Genomic DNA, 21,882 nt, shown 5'->3' with positions numbered 1-21,882 from the left:
CCTGTGTGCTGGAGTGGGGAGGTCCCCAGGGGCAGAAATACCTGTTCCTGCAGAGGTCAAGAAATATCAGGTAGCTGAGATTTATGAGCGCAATGTTCCTGTTGCAGAAGGTGGGGTAGAAATGCAGCTGTACTCACTCCACTAACTGTGATGCCTGATGCAAAACAAAGGTGCTGTTAGTTTACGTTGTCACAGCCAGCCTGGTTGCCATGTGCAAGCAGTCTAGTTCACTGCCCTGGGTTGTCTCTTAGAGCAGCCCTCATTGCTCTGGGGGTAAGACCTAGTGCCAAGCAGAGCCTGGGCACAAGGCAGCAGTGGTCAGCTGGGACTAGGTGCAAAACTTGACCTCCCAGCACTTAAGTCCCCTGCTTAGCTATGCTGCTGCAGCTGGGGTGGGCGCATATTTGAGCCTTTACCAGAGCAATGAGCAGCCTGCCCAGAGCTGCTCTGCTCCTCAGCACGCTGGAGCTGTGCTATCTGAGGCTGTAGGACTGCACCAGCCCCATCAAGCCTGTCCTTCAGCTGCACCTGCCTCAGCACAGCCAGGGGTTGGTTGGGGAAGCCTGAGGCGCTGCACAGCCTGATTATCACCTTGGCCCATGCAAAGCAACACAACAAAGCCTGTGCCACCCATGGGCCTGTAATTAGCTGCAGGTGGATTAGTGTTTTCCCCTTCCTCTTACCACAGCACCATGCTGTATGGGGTGCCAGGTTCTGCCTCTGCTGTTTAAGCTGATCAAAGCCTTCACAGGAACGCAGCGGTGGTGCCAAGCTGTGCTGTGCCAGGGCCAAGCCAGCACATCTCTGACCCCACCAGGGGAGGTCTGGACCTGATGGGGGCATGGCCTCAGCAGGACAAGCACCTGAGCCAGGTGCCTTCCTCAGGGGGCTGTTGGTGCACGCCACTTTGGCCACCTGGAAGCGTAAAGAAAGGCCAGTGGAGGAAAAAGTGACTTTCAGAAGCAAAACGCTGGGTCCCATGAGGAAGAACCCAGATAAAAGGTCTGGCCTGTCCCAACCCAGACCTGGGCTGCTTATTTAAGAGCTTTGGTGCCGGAAGTTAAGAGTTGCCCTGTGGCATTCACTGCTGAACCGTGTTTGTCATAGGTGCCTGTCTCTGGGAGAAAGGCTTTGCATGCCTAAAAGCTGGTGTAGTTTTTCCACCTAGCCCAACGTCAGAGCAGTTTGTCTTCCTCAGGGCTCATCTTGCCTCTGTCCTCAGCACACACCCACCCCCAGAAACTTTGCCTCACCCACCCCTTGAAAGCCCTCTGAGCACTGCTGGCAGGGGACAGCCATGCAGTGCCGTGCCCTGGGTGAGAGGAGGAAGGCGCGGGGCTCTGACACAGCAAGCCCAGGAACCGGCCATATAGGGTGTGAACGCAGCTCGGAGCAACCCCTGTCACGGCCGGGACAGGGAATAAATCACCGAGCGCTGCAGCCAGCCCATGGAAAGATCACAGCGAACTGGAACAATGGGAGGAAGGGAGAGCAGAGCACACGGAGGAACAGCCCCTGTTTTAAAATACCAAGTGCAAGTAGTTTAAACCACTGTTACTATTTTGGGCAAAAATAAAGACAGTCCTGTCTTTACTAAGAGCCAGCTGGGAGGGGCAGGGAGGGGAAAGGAGGCTCAGCAATGGCATAGAGCCATTGGGGCTGGCCTGCCTCCTCCAGCTCCTGAAGCTGCGACTCCTGAACCCCCAAGTAACACTACACAGACTGCAGCAGGGACCAGAACTCCCCTGCCTCCCCTGGCCCGTGGAGCAGCAGTGGTAATTAGGAGAACACTTGCACATGGCAGTAGCCTCACCCCCCCTTTAGGGATTAATTCACAGGAGGGCAATGAGCCCTGTCTAACTGGGCAGTGCAGAGCTTTCTCTGACACCAAGCCCTGCCACAGGGCTGTGGCTGTGTTTCCACTGCAGCCCTCCCACACCACAACCCAACCTACACTGAAACTCGGCTTTGGCAGCCTGCTGGGCTGAGCCATTCCTCCCAGCCACAACCAGGAGCAGCAGCCGGAGCTGGTTACCTGCTCCACCTCACCCCACAGCTGTGAATCAGCACCGAGGCCTGTCCCGCTCCTCACCAGGTGATGGGGAAGGCAGCACTGGCAGCCCTGAAGAGAGGCAGGCTCTCAGCTGGTAGAGAAGAGCAGAACACAGCAGGGGAGGACACACCACTGCATCAGCAGCAAGCAGATGCACCCCACAGCCAGCCTGCGCTGCTTTCTGTACCACCTCACACTGCCATGGCACTTTATGGATGGAAGCTCCTTCAGCCTAAGCAGAGTGCCCGTGCCTCTCCCTCCAGAAAGCAAGGGGTTGGGGTCCTGCTTTCCCATCACCTGCATCCCCCCAGCTCCACACTTGGGGCCAGGACAGGATTTCTGAAAAGCAACAGCTTCTCCTGGCCCTGGTCCCAGCCCGCACCCCTGCTCCACCCCAGCCATTCTTTCACAGGGTGGAGCCACTTTCACAACAGGAGCCCTGACACACTTCCTGCCCTCAGCACCACTCTACCAAAGCACTTGGAAACAATCTGCCATCTGCTTCATCAGCACCCTGCTATCACCCTCTCCCCCCAACACAAAACCTGCTACACCAGCTGCTGCTCCCAGCCCTGCCTCCAACCGCGCTGGGCAGGACCAAGTACCTGGAACAGCTTCAGAGCACAGCAAGCCAGGAAAATAAGAGGACAGAGCCTTTTCTCCTTCTGTCTGTTTATTTATGATAGAAGAGCAGCCCAATCTGACTGGGCCTGGCTCCTTCACCTCATCCTCAAGGCCATTGTTACGGCTTTGGTTACAGCCAGAGCAGGTGATGGGCACCAGGCCCAAGAGAGCTGCTGCATTGCCCTGCGGAGTGGCAGAGGGCACCTTCACCCAGGCCCAGCAGGATGGATGGGGGCAAGAGACGCTCGCTGTTACACCACAGCGGGGCACGCTACTGCCATCCCCCACTGCCTCCACACCGGGCCAGAGGGCTGGGCCCAACAGGAGCCAAATTCTAGGGGCAATTATTGCTCAAGTCTCGAGTTTGCAGGAATGGAAGTTGTCCAATGCAAGATGAGCCTGGCCTCCCTCACTCTGAGCAAGCCACCAGCTGCCCCCCTGGATCCTGCAGGCTGAGCACACGCTCAGCACCCAGCCCAGGCACAAAAAGGCAACGCAAGGCAACCTGGGCTTATGTGGCAGAGGCATTTCAGGCTGTCACCACCCCACTACGTACCAGGCACTGGGCATGTGTATTGTACTGGGCAGCTCCGGGCCCGAGTCCGGTACTGGCTGCCCCTACATTCTCCACAGCCACACCTGAGCACAGACACCAGGGCAGGACCCCCCACCTGGGCACACAGGGGCCAGAAGGGACACACAGCACTGTGGCACGGAACAAGGTGGCACAAGGCATGGTAGAGCAGAGCGCTCACACTGGAGCTGGCAGCAGCAAGCAGCCAGGGACAAGTCGGTTCATCCACACAGGCTCTGATGAGCCTGGGAAGAGGAGAGGGCACCAGGACAGGGACCAGTCTCTTCTTTTTGGTCCTACTCAGAAGGAAATGGCCCCCAGGCAGAAGGGCCAGATGCAGGCACTTGGGGGGAAGTTCCTTTGGAAAAACACTGGAATGGGACTGCAGCCCCACAGCTGTGATGCAGGCAGCTGCCTCTCTGCTCAGCAACAGCTACAAACAGCACGAGCCCTCCCGAGAGCAGGAGAAGTTGCCCATGGCTGCTCAGAGCAGAGGGGCCAGGCATGCAGACAGAGGACAGCAGGGCTGGGCACGGGGGTACGACAGTCTGTAGGCACTTGACTTGGCTAGTGGCACCCAGGAGCAGGGGAACAGGTCCCAGCTGCCTCTGCCCTGGGGCTCTCATTGGCTCTGGGAGGGCCTCGCCCTCTAGTTGGCTTTGACCTTGCCGTTGGTGACAGTGCCATTCTCATGGATGCTGCTACCGTTGTGCTGGGCTGCTTGCTGAGCCACCCTAGGCAACCGTTTGCCCTTGGTGTAGGACTGGTACCAGAAGTTGGAGAAGAGGATGAAGAAGATGGTCCCATAAATCCAGATAAGGTGGACGAAGATGGGGAACTGGTACTGGCAGCTGGGCATGAAGTAATACTGGGAGATGTGGACAGAGACGATCACGAACTGAGCCTGGGAATAAGGCAAAGGTGGGGACAAGTTATTCATGGGATCAGGGCCAGGGATCTCCCACCACAGATCTTTAAGTGAAAGAAGAAGGCTCCTTGCCCACCGTACAGTACAGGTCAAGCATGATGAGAAGATGAGGAGCAGCCAGCAGCAGCTGGAAGAGACAGGGACAAGCCTCAAGGCAGTTTTTGCCTATCACCCTCCCAGCATGGCCCTGGGGCAGCAAGCTGAGCAGCACCCATGCCCTGTCAGAGGCTGCGATGGGGCAGAGCTGCTAGAAACCCAGGGTGAGAGTCTGTAGGAAAGACAGCTACAGCTCCTGGCTGCACCCAGAATATGTACATCAGAAGTGAGGGCACACACCCCACCCCACGGCAGACTCACCAGCTGGATGGCCGTGATGTGCTTCTTCCACCACAGGTACTTCTGGAAGGCAGGGCCCGCTGCTGAGAGCCCGTAGTAGAGGTACATGACAACGTGCACCATGGAATTGATCATGGCATGGAATGAGCCCATTCCCCCTGTTAGACAAATTTACATTAGCATAAATCAGCATAAATCAATCATCCGCAGTAATGAGTACAAGCAGCTCCTAGGAGCCCAGCAGGGCCAAAAACCCTTCCCTGGTTAGCTGGTGCTAACCCCACCCTCCCCACAGCTGGGCACCCTCCCACCTTCCATCTTACCTGGTCCAAACTTGGCTCCCCACCACCAGCTCCAAGGCAGAACAGAGTGGTGGAAGAGGTGCAGGAATGTGACCTGTTCATTCTTCTTCCGCAGGACAAAGATGACCTGCAACGAGAGCCCAGCGCATCAGGGACCAGCGCCCCCAGCAGCAGCTAGAGCAGGCTGCACCACACATTCAGTGCTGCTCCATCCCCCAGCTCACTGCCACCACAGCTTCCAGAGCTGTAACACTCTGCAAGTGGCTTCTGCCATAGTCCAGTGCCCTCCCTGGCAGTGACACCAGACAGAAGCCACTGGCAGCCCAGACGGGAAGGGCTGAAGGAAGCACCTGCTCCAGTACCCATCTAGCAGAGACCAAGCTTCCCCCAGCACAGGGCCTGCCCAGTAACTCACTCACCGTGTCTGTCAGCTCGATGAACTTGGAGAAGACAAACAGCCAAGCAACACTGACCATCTGCAACAAAGAGGGTAACATGAGACCCATCTCAACCTGGACATGCAGCCCCACGGCCAAATGCTTCCATCCATCAGCCAGGTACTGAGTCAGCTGCCTCAGAGCAGAGGCAGGTAGCTGCGATCCTGCTGCCCTGACGTTTATCAGAAGGAAGAGAACTCACCCTGAGGGCCTTGGGGTCCTGTGAGAAGTCCACAGGGTCACATCGCCAGGTGTACCCAGTGAGCCACCCTGCCATCAGGAACTGCAATGAGAGCATCATCAGGGTGAGGATCAACACATCTGCCACTGCATCTCCCCAGCCCTGCTCAGAAGGGCAGGGAACAGCCCAAAAGCTTCCCAGCACCCACGCAGCCTGCACAGAGTGCTTTATATACACGCACCAGGCAAAGCCTGCTGCTGGCAACTCACCTCATAGACTATGTAGATCGAGAGTCCCACCAGGAAGAAGTTATATAGCACCATGAACTTCTTCAGGTTTAAAGGCTTCCTGTTTGCCATTAGCCGGGGACCCAAGGACAGTACAAAGTAGACATATCCCAGAAGGATGCCCATCACGAGGAACGGGGACTGCATCAGTGGGTAATCAGCAATGCGGGGGTCTGTGGAGAGCCACGGAGCAGAGCAGTGAGCATCCAGTCCGCTACACCAACATCGCTCATGTGGAGTGGAGGCAAGGACACGGAAATCCTGTTCTAGGACAGGAGCGCAGGCAGGGGGCAGCCTGGTAACAGAGGCTGGAGAGCCCAACCAAACTGGGGAAGGAACAACCTGGAGCTGTGCTGCAGGAGGGCACAGGTGCCCCAACAGGCACCGAGGCAAGACACTGTCAGGCAGTCACCAAAAACACAAAGCTGCATCTACACCAGGGCAGAGGCAGAAGGCAGCTAAACCCCGACTGCTTCAGGGCTAAAACGTACATCCCCACAGCCGTGGCAGTAGAGCACGGGGCCACCTGCCCTGCAGCTGGGCAGAGCCAAACACCCACCTGCTTTCTTCATGAAGTCCTGATACATGGTCACGATCCCCTCAATCCCCTCCATGGTGGTGGCACTGTCTCTGTGGAGAGAGGAAGGCAGATGAGGCAGCTGCTCCAGGAGGGCAGCCTGCGGAGCACGGCCCTGCACAACAGCACACTGTGAGCACAGCTCCTGAGTATCTGGGCAGCATCGCTTCCAGCCAGTTCTACACCAGCACCCGCTTTACAGCAAGGCCACATGCTCCCCATCTCTCATCCCTGAGCCTCACCCACCCCGCACACTGCTCTGCCTCACCCTGGCACAAGGTCACCAGGAGTGGTGCAGAGCTGTGCCTCCCACCCACTGGTTCCTGCCAGGGTAGCACCGCAGCATCACTGCCGGACCCACTGCACACGGAAGCAAAGCCAGTTAGTGCAGAACTAACAGAACAGCAGCTTGCTGGTCCCACAGGTCCTGGCTTCACAGCCAGGCACAAACAGCTCCGGACAAGTACTGCCATCCCATAACCCAGCACCTCAGGGGGTAGGCAAGTCCTACAAGGCAGTGACACTTCCCTCCCAGACAGGGGCAGTACTCCAGGCTGGGGATAAAGCCCCAGGAGAAGGCTGATGACCACAGGCACAAAGGCTGGCACCCTCCACACTGGCTCAGCCTTGCTAGGAGCACAGAGCAGCCCAGCCACAGCCTCCCAGAGAACGGGCAGGGGAGTTTGGCACATCCTCACCCCAGCCTCCCCTGCTCCCCCAGCCCAGAGGGCAGCAGGATGGAGGCAGTGCATGCCCCAGCCCCTCCCGACCCTGCAGCAGGAGGCATTTTCCTGCAGGGCTGCTGCCAAGCAGACACTCGACCTGCCCCTCCAGGAAGGGGCACAGGAATTGCTTCCCAACCACTGGGTCCCCCTCCCAGCCTGCTCCAGAGGATTGCTGCTGCCACCACCAGGAAGCGTGCAGCTCCTGCCAGGCCAGCAGTGGGAGGCTGAGGCTGGAGCAACCTTCTGCCCAGCAAGGTCCCAGCTGGGAGCAGCCACCCACCCTGAGCCATCACCAGCATCTATCCTTCAGCCCGAGGACCCATGTGGCACTGCCAGGCACCACTGCAGCATCACTCAGAGGACAAGCACCCTCCCAGGGCGCCATGCAAGCCAACAGCAGAGCTGTCCTAGCACAGCATCCGTGCTGGCCCCGTGCCGTCCCACAGACCCCACTCCTCTGCACCAGGCAGTGACACCCAGATCCCTGCAACAGGGGCTGGGTGCGACACCTGCCCCTTCACCTCCATGCCCCAGTACTCACTGGCAGCGTCACCCTGATCTGAAGTATTTAAGGTCCCAGACACACACAGCAGAAGCCCGAAGAAGGCAGCAGGAACTGGAGCACCCTGAGAGCTGCTCAGGCCCCAGCTGTGGACAGGCTGCACAGAGCTCCCCAGAGCTGCGGGCTTTACGCTGCTCAAATGGCAGCAAGCAAGCTCCAGACCTGTCTGTCGGGTTGCAGCTTTCGGCCACGACACCCAGCTACACCTTTATTTGCTAGATTGAGGAGCCCTCAAGAGCCAGTTCCCAGCACCAGTGCCGGACTGCTCAAGCTGTGTTTATCTTATCAAGCCAGTGAGTCAGTCTTACTACAGGGCCGGGGCAGAGACACGTCTGGGGTGGAACAGGAGCCTATTTTGGGCAGGCTGGGATGGGGAGATAGTATCAGTCACCTACAGACCTACATCTTGCACTGCAGAGGGACAGTGCTCAGGCACCACGGGTCCCTCTGAACCCGATGCCATCAAGGCTCCGGCACCTCCCAGGAGCTCAGAGCAGCTCAGGGGTCCCAGGGCGGTGCAGAGCCGGGTCAGAGGGCTCGCTGCAGTTTGGCCCTGGCAGACCGAGGGAAGGCCTGTCCTGAACACAGGCTCTGGGCAGGCACCAGAACCTCTACCAGGGCACAGCTACGCTTTAGACCCTTATGAGAGGGATTTGAGCTTCCCCACAGCTCTGTTAGGCAGAACAACATCCTGCTGCACTCAGCTACCAGCAGCCACCTCTGCAGGGCCTCCCCAAGGTCCCCGGGTCTCCACAAGACCTGGTATCCACCCTGGCACACTGCATGGTCCTGCAGCAGGCAGAGACCAAAGCCCACCTCACAGATAGAGGTGTCTCAGCCACCTCCATCTCCTGCAGGGCAGCCCCTGCCCTTGTGCAGCTGCAGAGGGGCAGTGGCAGAGCAGCCCCAGGCATTACCTTCCACCACGCAGGAGGATGCCAAGTGCACTGGCCAGCCTGGGCCACGAGGGCTCCATGGCAGCCTTCCTGCTGCAGGCAGGGGTTTTCCAGCACATCTCCAGGCCCCTCAGCTCACCCCTGCCATTTCCTCTGCACGTTGAGGGGATCACCATTCCGCCAGGCACCTGTTCTTACATGCTGCACCACACATCACAACGCAGGTTACAGCTCCCTGCTTGGTGCCTGCCCCCTCAGAACAGGAGAAACTCTCCTCAGACTCCTCCAGGATCCTGAGCCTCTTGTGCAAGAGATTGGGAGGAGATGGGGGAACCCAGAGATGAGCCTTGATTAGCTGAAGAGAAATTAAGCAAACAGGTTCAAGCATCCCAAAGCACCTTGGGGCCCAAACACACCCCACACAGTATCTGTAGGCCTTGCAACACACCTGCACCTCTCATCAATAGGGTGTCACTGCCCTCCCAGGGGAAAGTTCCAGCTGTGGGCCACACTCTGCCCCAATAACCAACGCTGAGCACCCGATACCCACACTACGCAGTTTGTCCACCACAGCCTTCCAAACGAGCTGTGCAGCTCATTAGTGCTACTTCAGCAAGAAGCCAGCCCCTCTGACAAGCCCCAGCAGCCCAGGAGCAGCCAGACCCCAGCACTGACAGCCCCAGCTCAGCCCACTCCCCCAGGCAGAGGCACGCTATCTGCACGCAGCAGCCCCGGCCCTCCCGCCCCATCAGCATTCAGGCCGGGGACCAGCCCTGTAATAAGGGAGGAGGAAGCCACCCCAACTCCCCGCTGCTTAATTACAGACCCCAGAGCCGTCTGGCCGCAGGGAGGGCTGGCACCATGTCCTCACTCGGCTGGCTGGGGCAGGTCCGGCCCCACAGGGCTCTGGGGGAGCAGCAGCCCTCAGAGGTCAGAAGATAAGCGGCAGGACAGAGGCCGTGCCAGCCCTCCTCAGCCCTGGCCTACAAGCTGGCAGCGAGGCTGGCTGCTCCAGGGGAGGCCTCTGCAGAGCTCACCCTGCCCAGCTCCATCACAGCAGCTTTCATTCACAGCCAGCCCCTGCCCCACCTCCCTGAGCTCCAGAAACCCAACGGGGGGGCCAGCGGTGCCCCCACAGCAGGGAGAGATCTGCTGGAGGCAGCTGAACGGGATGGGTCAACCCCGAACAGTCTGGGGGCTCCGGAGCCACTGCAGACAGGGCTGTACGCAGCACCAAGGCTGCCACCTCCAGATGTCACCGAGAGCTGTCACAGCTCCGGGAGAAGCTCCCCTGAGCTTACAGGGACAAGCCCCAGCCCCTGCCATGCAGCAGCTCTCACAAGAGCTGCAGCTGGGCCGGAGCTGGGCACCGCTCCTGGCAGCGCTGCTCCCAGTGCGGGAGGTGACCTGTCTGGAGCAGAGCAGTTTCTCCATCAGAGCAGGTGGGTGTTAATAGCACAGCACTATCTCAGGCAGCAGCTGCGAAACCCTCAGGCCTTTGGATGGCATCCTACAGAGATTACGTCCTCCCCTTCGCAAGCTCGCTGGAAGGAAGAGCAAGAAGAGACTCCCAGATCAGCAGGCAAGCCCTGCGCAGCCACCGCATCCCCCCGCAAGCTTACAGGGGAAGGAACAAGCCCACCACAGTAGGATCAGGTAACCTCATACAAAACCAAGCAGGTAATGGGTATGGAGGGCCCAGAAGAACGCAGCTCACAGGGAGAGGACTGCACCCAAGCACCAGCAGTGTTTTGCCACAAACAGCATCCCCAGGCTGCTCAGGGAGGCTGCTGGAATGGGCTCACTCCTGGTCACGTCCAGCACTGTGCCAGCACGCTCAGGGAGCTGCTGTCAGCACAGGCAGGAGCTGCCAGGGAAAGGGGATACTGGGGGGAAGCCTGGCAGAACAAGGAACAAGGCACTGATGAAGTGAATGAAGGAATAAAGAAACGGGGCCAGACACCTACAGAAGTAGAACCAACACCTCCCCAAGCTGGAGAGCGACCTGTGCTCACTGCAGTAGCACCGGCGGGGAGGTGGAGGCAGCCAGGCTGCCTCAGAGTGATGGTGGCAGCCCCACATGGCACCTGGGAAAGGGCCCCTAGGGAGGGCAGGATTAAGCTGTAACAGAGAACTCAGGGATCAGCCCTGCTTGGTCTAACCCTGACGCCAGCCACTAGAAATAACTCGAGTCTTTCAGAGCCCTCCAGCAGAGGGGATCACCCCAGCCTGTACGTGGGACAGCACCAGAGCACCCAGCTGTGGTTTTATCAGGCAAACTCCTCACAACAGGCTTCAAACCCGTTCCCACAGCAGTGTCTGTATCTTCACCTGGTGATCAGCGTGCTGTCCCAGCCAGGCCTGGGCATTAACTGGACAGACTAACACAAATGGACATGAGAAGCCTACAAAGCAAGAGGCAGAAAGGAGACCCCTGAACTCCCTCCAACAGCTCTGACCACTCAAGAAGCCTGAGTACAGACTCAGAGCCACTTCTCATCAAACAAGGGGACGCTGCCTAGATATCACCACACCAGCAGCTTCGGGCCTCCCTGCCCTCCGCACCGAGCAGGCAGCGGTCACACAGCCACCTTCAGACAGGTTGTGTTTGCTGGCAATACGAGAGGTGCCAGAGACTCCAGCAGCAGCGCCGCACCACAGATACCTCAGGGTTCATTCAGCCCTCCAGAGAGAGGCACCTCATAGCATTAGGCCTAGTTATCTCCACAGGTGTAGGGGAAAGATCAGGGCTATTGCTTCTCCCACTGCTCCTGCACAGAGGGGGAAGCCTCTCAGGATTAAGCAGCAGCAGCATGGGATCCAACTCAGTTTTCCCAGAACAAGCTGTTAACAAACCATGAGCAAGGAGGTAACTGGCACAAGGTTCGCAGGCTGAGAGCACCCCTTGCAGCAAAGCTGGAGAACGTGCTGCCGCTGTGACGCTCATCACCCTGATCCATCCCACAGGGGAAGGATCAAGCCGAAATTAAGCAGACTGAGGCACCAAGGAAGACTCCAGAGCAATCAGAGCCGGTTGCTATCTCCACCAGCCCCAAGCTACTGAGGTCCCCAGCCGAGGTGTGGAGCTGGCTGTGACTGCAGCAGCCTGTCATCTGGGCAGCAGCAGCCCCACAGCTCCTGCGGGGACGAGCCCTGGCTCCTGGGGCCCAGCTCCTCCCTGCAGGAGCTCAGGCTGCCTCACCTGTTGGACAGGCAGGAACCAGACTTTCCAGCCCAAGTCCTCCCACCATCTGACAACCAGCAGGGCGCACACTGCACAAACCCAATACAAAACACAGAAACACAGGCGAGATCTCCCAGGCTGTCACAGGCTGCCGATACCACCTGGGAGTGCCTGCTGAAGGACCTCAGCCCAAGAGCTGCCTGCGCTGCAGCCCCAGCAGGGAAGGGAGGCACCCACCTTCACCCACAGCAGCAGGCAGGCAGTCACACAGCAATGCAAGCAAGGCAGCTTCATAGTGTCCTGGATACACAAAGCTTTTCTCCACCGGGAAAAGCTGCAGACACCATGCACCTTGAATAAACTCACTTGTTTTCACCTATAAAACAGGCTTCAAGACACCTCTGGGTCAGAATGAGTTTTGCTCCCCTAATCCCTCCCCAGCTTCACCAGGGCTCCTTTCTCATGCTCCTGTCCCAGAGGGCCATGCACCCCCCGCATATCTAACAGAACTTCAGGAAACAGAAGTGAGACTACTACACCAGGAAGGACCACAGGGGCCCAGGCTGCGTGGGTGGCATGGCTTAACCCCTACAGCGAGATGCAGCAAGAGGCTGCTGCAACAGCTGGCACAGAGCTGCTTCTCAGAGGAACAGGCTGTCATCAGCAGCAAACACCCAGGAGCTGAAGGGGCTTCCCTGGAAGGAGATGAGGACACATCAGCCTCAGTCGAGCCCCAAGGGCTCAGCCAACTGTTTGACTCTTTAAACCATCCTTAAGAAGCTGCCCAGCAGGTCTGGTGGGAAGGTCAGCTACATCCAGCTAGGAATCTGCCCTGGCTGCATTCTGGCAGGAGAGAAGGTGGACAGCACCTTGGGGTTTGGACAGCTGCCACTGGGGCAGCACAGCAGGATGGATGCACTGCTACATGGCAATTGAGTGGATGAGATGCTCCGAAGGAATGCAGCAGCAGTGAAAGCAGCCTGTGTGATCCCACACCATCCACTGAACCGGTGAGCCTCCAGCTGGGATAGGAAGGGGCAGTCCCCTCGCTTCTTCCTGCCCTTAGGACTCCAGAACCAAGGCAGAAAGTCACAGGGACAGCATCAGGCAGCCCCTCTGTGCTGCCCCAAGTACAGCTGTGGGAAGCAGCCCAGACACTGAGGTCCAGTCTGCTTCCCTACCTGTTGCAATGCCCTTTGGTTATGCTGCCCCATTAGGCACTGTGAGATCAGAGCAGCAGCTTCCCTGGCTGCCCCTGCACAGGACCCAGAGGCAGAGCCCAGCACCACCTACAGCAGGCCAGATGAGCACCTGGCCACGTCCATCACACCAGCAGCCACAGCCCCATGCGTGAACCCACCATCAGCAGCCCTGCAGCCCCCAGGAGGCTGACAGGACCCTCCCTGCCGCTGGCACGCCGGGGCGGGCGGCCGAGCACCTACAGCAGCCGGCGCTCAAAGCCAACATTGTGCTGCCAGCCGCGGGGGAGGCCTGGCAGTGCCATGCTGCCCGAGGAGGGCCGGGGCACCTCTCAATGGCACATTGATGCTGGCGGCCGGGGGACGGGGCCGGCGGAGGCCGCTCTCGCCCAGCACCCGGCCGGGGGCAGCCCCAGCCCCGCCGACACCGGGCGGGGACAGCCCGGCCCCCCCCGGCCCCCCCCGCCCCGCAGCGCAGCGGGCGGCGCCGGGGCCCCGCGGCGGGGCGGGGAGAGGCCGGGCCCGGCCGGGGCCTAGCGCGGCCGCCCCGAGCCCCGGAAGCGCGGAGGCCGCCGGCCCGGGGGCAGCCCCTGGGGGCTGTGGGGGGGGGACCCGAGGCCCGGCGCCCCCAGCCCGGCGCGGGGCGGGCGCTGTCACCCCGCGGCCGTGCCCTCCCCGGGGCGGGGACAGCCGCGCCCCGCGGCCCCGCCACCTGCCCGGCGGCCCCGCGGGGTGACGGCGGCGCCCGGCCCGCGCAGCGCCTCCACGCCGGGACGGGCGGACGCTGCCCAGAGCCGCCCCCCCCGCCGATCCCGCCCCGCTCCCCCCGTCCCCAGCCCCGCCGCCCCCACGTGCGCGCGGCGCCTCCGCTGCCGCCGCCCTCACTCACCGCCGGCCGCACCCCGCTCTGCCGCCGCCACGGCCGCCCCGCGCTTAAATAGCCCCGCCCTGCCCCCTTCGCCGCCGCGGATTGGTCCTCAGAGGGAAGCTCCGCCTCTTAGGGCGGGGCTTTCCTCTCCTCAGGCCAATCGGCGGCGGAGCCGCAGCCCGCCCGTGTGGTGGCCACGCCCACGCCGGCAGCACCTCAGGGCTGGGGCTGCGCGGGGAGCTGAGGGGCTGGGGGGGTCCTATGGAGGGGGGGGAGATTTTGGGGCTGTTTGGGGCGATTTGGAGCGGCGAGGCAGCCCCTTGCGGAGGCCGAGGGGCAGCAGCGAGAGCTGCGGCAGCTGAAGCGGGGGGAGAATGTAACAGTGCGCTGTCCGAGCGTACCTCCAGTGGCACCTCACGCAGCACCCCCAGGGTGCGCCGCCCCCACAGGGGCCGCCATGGCGGGCAGGGACACGGACACCGCAGCCTGCAGCCAGCACAGCGCCCACGGCACCCACAGCACCCACACAGTGTGCACCTGCAGCAGAGCCCGGCGTTCACTCGCTGTTTTAGGAGGGCTCTTCCAGTCAGGCTTTAGGGAAGCACCCAGCTCCCGCTGCCACCTGCGCTCCTGGCTGCCCCGCCAGTGACACCACAACGCTGAGTGCTGGGGAGCACGGGGCAGGAGGCCTCAAAGGCATCGAGTCTGGCTGCCTCGCCTCACCTCGTTGTGTGTTGTCCTCACAGGCTTATCAGGCTTCATCTATCAAAGTGTCTGGGCTTGGGCTCGCGCTCTGATCTGAAGGCAGTTTCAGAATTCACTCTTCTAATTGTTAGGAATCATCTTCTCCTTTCCAGCTTAAATTGATTCACGGCCAGTTAATATCCATTTGTTCCTGTGCCAGCGCTGTCTTTTATCTCACACAGGGCCTCACCTGGGTATTTGTGCTCCAGTGTGTTTGTAGGCAGCAATCACCTCCCTCTCGGCCATTTCACGGAAGTCTAAACAAGCTTTTCCAGCATCCTCTTGCTAGCCAGCCTGCCTGTGCTCCTGCTGCCTGGCTGTGCTTCTGGTCATGCTGCTGTTCAAATTACCTCTCCTGAAGGTGGGAGACCAGACGTGGTGGCACACTTGGTGCTCGCCTGGTGAGAATTCCCCATTTGGACAGACCAGGGCTGCTCTTGTAACTGTGCTCCAGGTGCTTGCAGCTCACAAAATCACAATACCGAAGTACAGAATTGCACTCATGGTGACTTTCACACCTTTTACGTGTTCCTTTCCTGCAGTGCCGATGCCTCACAACACTGGATCCCAGCAGATTTCATCCAAATACTCCTAATATTTTTAGGAGATGGTCCTTAAGGAAATTAATTTACAAGGACATCCACAAAGTACCTCAGCAGTAACCTTCAGCGTGTCCTGATATGCTCCCTTTCACCAGGCTCTGCTTTCATCTTGACCTTAACCACTCCTTCCCACATGAAATTCCTGTGCTCACCTCTGCCCCCACCACCTATCTACCAAGGTTTCTCTTGTATCAGCTGCTTCCCTGCAGCCTATACAGGGCCAATTACTTTGCAGAAAGGTTAGTCAGACATAATAGACCATATTTTATCCCACTTTCCATTTCCTGTCCGTGTGCTGAGTTACTCTTTAATTGAATGCTAACATCAGTCTGGCAGGCCTGCAGCTGTCTGGATCACTTTTTCTCCCCTGTTAAGTATAGGGATCAATCTTGTTTGTTCTGTTCACCTTTTATTTTATTTTATATTTTTGTTAGCTTGTCCTCCTTTTAATTTGAACCATCAATCTTTTAGTTGCTTCTTGGTCCAGTTAAGTGGAAATCGTGTTGTTTGTCATGAAATGAGGCGTCACCAGCAGATTCCTTCCCATTCCCTACCAGATACTTTTCAGCCTTGTATCCCACATCTCAGAGCTTTCTCCAAGCATTCCTTCTCTCCTCTGGATCCACCCTTGCTGGCAGGCTTGTCAGGCTCTAACAATGAGCCCCAAATTGCACAGCCCAGCCTCTTCCTGCTGGTGGAATAAATTTCCAGGTCACTGTCTTCTGCTCTGAATTAAATTCCTTTCTCCTCTCTCTCAGTCCTGTAGTTCCCGGTTGTGTCTGCTGTCTCCACCACTATTCCTGTGGGGTATTTGCTCTTTAGCTTTCCTTGCTTCCTCATCTTCTGTTTGTGCCGTCAGCTCTCCAACACAGCAAATGTATTTCTTCATTTGATTTCTCCTCTATTAGTTGTGTTTGTTTGTTTGTTTGTTTCCTTTTCATGGTCATTTGCTTAATGGGTTTCCCTTGTCTGCGTGTCATTTGCACTTCTCATGCTCTGTGGGTGTCTGCAGTTCCTTGGAGTCCTTCTCCCACCACGTCCCTGAAGCTGTACCAGCCAGGGCAGGAGCTCCAGGAGCTGCAAGGACCTATGTCCACCAGAGCACCCAGTTACTGGGGGGATGTAGAGCCCCCTCCTAACCCTTAGGGTCAGGTCTCCAGCAAGGACTTGGTTAATCTGCTGCGTGTTGTGGAGCTCCTGCCTTCTGGCGTCTTTGGGAGCGGGGTAGCTTGAACACACAGAGCAAAGAAAATCCCTCAAAAACTGGGGAAGGTGAGGATGAAGGAGGCAAAGCCACAGAGTGACACAGCCTGTCGTGCACAGGCTGATATTCCCGGAGTGTCTGGAGAGACACTTTTATAAATGGATAATCTGCTTTGATCTGGAACCCTGCCTGCATGGAGAGAGGCTGTTAGCAGCCAGCCGAGCGTGTCCCTGGCAGCAGCCGGGACTGCGAACCAGAGAGGATCGTGTCGCACGTGTGCAACCTCTCCTGCGGGCAAAGCCCTGCGGGTCATTAACTCTTCACCTGCAATTCAAGAAACAACCTGGCTGTCATGCAGCAGCATGGGCTGCGTACAGCCTGGCTGAGGCACACCGGGCACCGGCTCTGGGGAATTTGGGCTTCTTCCTCCATCACTCATCTGGGAGAATGGCACAACGCTGGTTTTAGTGAGGGACTGCTGATCCTTCTCAGCATGGGAGTCCGTTCAGGTGGCCATGGGTGTGAGTCTCTGCACTCTGCCTTTCTGTTTTGCCACCCCCCGGTTGTTACCTGTACTCTCGCACAGCCAGATGTGGCTCTCCTTCTCCTCGTTGCCTCCTCTTGGTGCAAAAAGCAGGTGTGCGCTAATGGAGCTTGCTGAAGGCGCAAGGCTGGAGGTATTCAGCACAGAGGATTATCGGACTATCAGATGGGAAGGTCTGGAGGAACTGAGCAATAAAATAGGAATGAAGTTCAATGAGGGGTTATGACCTTAGGGATTAGTGACAATAATTTCATCTGTATGTGATGAGAGATGCCGGTGCGGTTTCTCAGTGGGAGAAACAGCAAAGTCTCTCAGCTTTTCTGCTCCTGCCAGTCTGGGAAAATGGCTTGGAGTCACCCTGCAGCTGGGGGGATACGTGGGGCGTGAGCCCCTCCAGGCAGTAAGATCAGTCAATGTTCTCCATTAACAGCTTTTCAGTTTTTACTGCAGAGGTAGAAATTCTCAAGATCTTGGATTTCTAAGAACCTAAAGTATCTTCTAGCTCATGTCTGATTTATATAATACATTTATATTTTCTTATCATTTACTGAATTTATAGCTATGATATATTTTTTTTAATACTCAAAACTTGAATCATGAGTTTCTTGTTGGCAAAATATTGACATTATTCAACTCAAAAAATCTAAAAGATAATAGATAAGATGCATTAAGTGAAAAGTAAGCATAGGTACTCTTGGCTCTCTAATTCTTCTGTGACTTTTGACACACATAATTAGCAAATTCACATACCTAATTGGGGATTGAAAAGATGATGTCCAGGTTCCCCCTATCTTTTTCTTTTTAATCCTGAAAAGCCAGGGATTATGCATGCAGTCAGATAGAAACCCTGCATGTAAATTGACTCTGTAATGTGGTTTAATCCTTCTCCCTTTTTCCTGAGGTTGGATCCTAAAGCACTATCAGTCATGTATCATTGCTGCACACTTTCTCTATAACTTCAAGATGAGAAATGAGAAGCTGATCATGTTGAGAGCCCCAAAGAGATGCTCCTACATCACCTGTCTACTACTGAAAGAATAAAGCAGGGCTTTTGTAGTCACTAAAAGTGGAGATATACACACTGCTTGGAGCCTGAAAGACTACAAAATGCCACAATGCCCACTCACGGTTTCGACAGCCGAGGATGGGCAGATAGGCTGTGTGCAGTGCGCATGTGTGGCTGAGACGCTGCCTCCTTCCAGGGCTGTTATCAGCATGAAGTGACTCATCTCTACAAACCTGCCTCTCTTCGTGCTGATCACATCACCCTGGCAGTAAAGGCCCATTACCCCAGCACTGTCAGCACTGCACTCTTCCCTTTGGCCAGAGGAACGAAATACCATCAGCCTCAGCATCCCAAGTGCCTGGAAGCCCCTCGAGCTATCGGGACACAGCTCACGCCGTTCCTGGAGGCAGCAGCCACGAAATGACCCCGCTCAGATCCCAGCTGTGGCACGGCGCTGTCGTTTCCCTTTAAAACATCACCTGGAACAAGGTGTCCTGTGAGACAAAAGCAAAGCTTGTGGGCACTGTGGTGGCTGAGCTCGGGTGCTTTGATAGCAGACTTTCACCCTGCTGTGCTTAATTGCTGAACTTTGCCTGCCGGCCGGGTGGGCAACATGCATGACTGCGGTTTCCTGCCATGACAAGAGCTGTTTATCAGCTGCATAAAAGCCAGCAGCCTCGCTGGCGTGAGCCCTGACACCCCAATCACAGGCTGCCAACATGACTCCAGCAATACGTGACACCCTGGGACCCTCTAAGGACATGCCAGAAGCCACTAGACCTGCTAAAACATCCCCTTCTTCTTCCTTGCCAGTGCCAACCTTCACACGTGTCCACCTGCAGCAGGAAACCACAGCAGCTCTCTGAGCTCTGCCCCCAGTAGGAACCAAAAAACGGCCCCATCACAGGGAGCTTCCAAAGCTGCCTCACGGGCACGTGGTCAGGAAGAGAGAAAATGCAGGTGATGGGAAAGCCCCGGCCGTGCTCATCCCCAGCATCTCCCTCTCTCGCTGAAGCCATCTCATTTGGGCTCTGCGATTTAGAGCCCGCAGCGGTGGATGGGCTCCAGCAACCCGTCCCAGACTGCCTGGAGCCTGGGAGCTGCTCCTCAAAGCCCGGCCACTTCTCCACTCCCAACGGGTGGTTGGGGATATGGGCTGATGTGGTGACTGCCACCCCTAACCATGCCCCAGGGCTGCCCTCCCAGCGCGTGCTGCAGCATTGCCATGGAATGAGTGAAACCAGAAGAAAAACACCTCCCAGGTGCCCTCAGCTGTGCCGGGGCTTTTCCTGGGAAGCCTTTGCCTTTACCTGCAGTGAGCACAGCCTCGTGCGGAGGCTGGCTGGCCCCGCAGGGGTGCTGGGTGCTGCACCTCGGCCGTGGGGCTGCAGGCAGGCGCTGCTGCAAGCTGCCAGGCATCGGGCTGAGCGCGCTGCTGCTCGCTCTGCGGGGACTAAGCCACAGAAAGGACATTGTCAGAACAGGGGATTGTTCTGGGAGAACAGGCTGCACAAAGAGGGATTGTTTTGCTGTGAAATGAGGCCGTGTTTGAGCTCCAGCCCGCGATGGGCTTTGCCTGCCTGTCCGGGCTGCAGCCTGGTGGGGGACGCTGCCTGCTCCCCGCTGGCTGCTGTCCTCCCCAGCCCTCCTGGCATCTTCTCTGCTTCTGATATTCTCCTCCGGTGCAGTCAGCGGCACAGCACATCCCTCAAGATCCACAACGGGAGATGAGGAAAAGCAAATTGAGAAAAAGAGAGTCCATGGCGGGTCCTGGGCTCCCACACCTGCCTGGCAGGGCCCAGGGGCACAGGGACAGAGGAGAGCAGCAGCAGGGCAGCTCCCACCGTGAGGGGCTGCAGTGTTTCTCCCAGATAGCTGGCAGCAACCGTCCTCCCTTGAAGGGACAGATACAACCAGGAGGGAAACAGAGATACGCAGTAAACTGCTCCAAGATAGTGGGCAGAGAACGTAGCAGCCTCCTTTTTGCAAATGCTCATCTCTCCAAAAAAGTCTTGCTCCTGGCGAACACCACAGGCTTCCTCGGGTGCCCTCCTGCCTGCACAGTGCGTGGGGACAAGCATTTTGTACTCGATCTCAGGAAAGACACCGAGCACAGGGCATGAAGATGAAAGGTCTGCATGTTCAAAACATGGGTTGGAGCACAGCCACGAGGTCTATTCCTATTTTTTGGCATTCCCTTAGCCTGGCAGTAGGCATTGCAGGGACAGGTCTGGGGTCAGACCAGCAACATCCTGGGAACACTGCAGCTTCAGCAAGGAAATGACACCCATCACGCAGCCCTTTGGCCCCCAAATTGGCCCGTGAACACTCGATGAGAAAAGTGCAGAATTACAGTGGGACACAGTCCTTGCTCAGAAGAAATGGAGCTGCCATGCCACAAAGCACAGCAGGGCCTTAGCACCACCTCCGATCTGCAGAAGCTGCTGGGACGTGGAGGCAGCAGAGGAAGAAGCCTCACAGAGAACCTGCAAAGCAGGGACAGGATCAGAGCAGCCCGGACAAGAGAGCCGCTGCAGGAACCAGCTCCTGATCCCCTGACTTTGGAAAGTATGTGTCTCCGTCAGAAAAATACACACAGTAATTTCCTTTCTTAAAAACAAAACAAAAACCACATTGACACACGGACAAAAAAAGACAAACGCTTCTCCTTCCAGGAGGCCAGCCAACAGAATTTGCGTAGGCCTTCGGCATTCCCTCGTGTGCAGGGTTGCCCCCGAATGTTTTGCAGAAGGTTTTTATTAATATCTGAGTGCAGGTTTCCACCAAGGCGACGTTCATGGATCCAGTGTCGTAAGGGCAATAAATACACTGTGGGATCACATCAGGCTGAACTATTCTTACGGCACATATTACAAATATTTCCAAATATCCTCCTCCAGAGCATGCTTTTACCTCTACAGCGTCTATGTGAGGCACAAAGCGGTAACATTTACCTCCGAGGTAGATGAAGATTTATTGTGCTGGGTTGCAAGGCTCTGGGGAATTTTCCCAAAGTGCCCCTATATTCATTTTTAGACACCGACAGTCACTTGGACGGGACCTGGCTCTCCTGGGGCCACCAAGCTCACAGGGGGCTCCTGCTTCCACCTCTGCCATTTTCCTCAGTTTGTGTGTTTGGCTTACGAGCAGTTTTTGAACTTTTTGCTTTCCAGTTTGTTTTGCTGCCGTGTCCATGTGTTTGTGCCTCTGTGGACTGCAGGTGAAGCTGCTTCGAGGATGATGCAGATGCAAAACTTGGCTCATCGCATCCTGGCAGCACACACCCCATTGTCTGTCCTAGTGAGAAAGCACTCAGGCTCCCTCAGCCCAACCAGCAGAAACCTCCAGTCCCGCAGACAGCGGGTCCCTGCCTTGGCTTCGGTATGGAGAGTAAAAACCTGCAAAAGCTCCCTTCCCTCGGCCATCCCGCTTGCCTTTTCAGTCACATCTCCGCTACCCTTACATACCTCACCTTTTCCATAAAAAGACCTGCAGGTTACAAACCAAACACCAAAACCCATCTGTGTTTTCTTTTTTAATGAAAACGAGACACCTGCGGGCACATCTCCGCCTGGGGACGTGCCAGGAGAACAAACACACAGCAGATGTCAGCCGTGCTGCTCGGTGCATGCAGAGAGGATGCACCTCAGGAAGCGGAGGCACCCTGCCAAGCCTCCCAAAACCCCTCCAAACCTCCCCAAACCTCTCCAAACTGGAGGAACAGCCCAGGGCAGCAGCAGGACAGGCCGCAGGGAACGTGGTGGGAGCGGTGGAACTGGCGTGAGCTGGGCAGGAAGGAAAGGCAATAAATCCCCCGGTCCTGTGCCCGGGAGGAAGGCAGATGAAGTGTTCCTGTCAGAAGGGTGAAACGCTTTCCACTCTGACAGTAACTCAGGAAGATGTTCAAAAGCGGTTTCACAAGGCAAATGGTAAAAATACAGAAAGTCTGCGTACCCTGCACCTCTAAATTTAAACACAGATACGTATTCTGAATTAATATATATATGAATTATTAAAATGCTGACAAGGAGGACTGGAGAAGCTCCAGA

At 57.2% G+C, this 21,882-nt stretch overlaps 1 protein-coding gene across 2 annotated transcripts; it reads right to left on the bottom strand.

Moving 5' to 3' along the window:
* Window positions 1-2,708: 2,708 nt before the first annotated feature.
* Window positions 2,709-13,803, bottom strand: ELOVL1 (ELOVL fatty acid elongase 1). Of its 2 annotated transcripts, none has more exons than XM_068689761.1 (8): window positions 13,755-13,803; window positions 6,282-6,352; window positions 5,705-5,895; window positions 5,457-5,537; window positions 5,237-5,293; window positions 4,839-4,944; window positions 4,537-4,673; window positions 2,709-4,155 (listed from the first exon to the last, which is right to left on the bottom strand). In XM_068689761.1, exons 2-8 carry the CDS (start codon window positions 6,334-6,336, stop codon window positions 3,901-3,903), a joined length of 882 nt encoding a protein of 293 aa, XP_068545862.1. In that variant the 5' UTR covers window positions 6,337-6,352; window positions 13,755-13,803; the 3' UTR covers window positions 2,709-3,900. The 2 variants fall into 2 exon arrangements, with proteins under 2 accessions (XP_068545862.1, XP_068545863.1); XM_068689762.1 differs by lacking the exon at window positions 13,755-13,803 and adding an exon at window positions 11,904-12,028.
* Between the last annotated feature and the right edge of the window lie 8,079 nt (window positions 13,804-21,882).

Source organism: Anas acuta, chromosome 8 (assembly GCF_963932015.1).
Source record: "Anas acuta chromosome 8, bAnaAcu1.1, whole genome shotgun sequence".
Lineage (NCBI taxonomy): Eukaryota > Metazoa > Chordata > Aves > Anseriformes > Anatidae > Anas > Anas acuta.
Note: the sequence above shows the minus strand (reverse complement) of the source record. Positions and strands in the feature narration are given on the sequence as shown.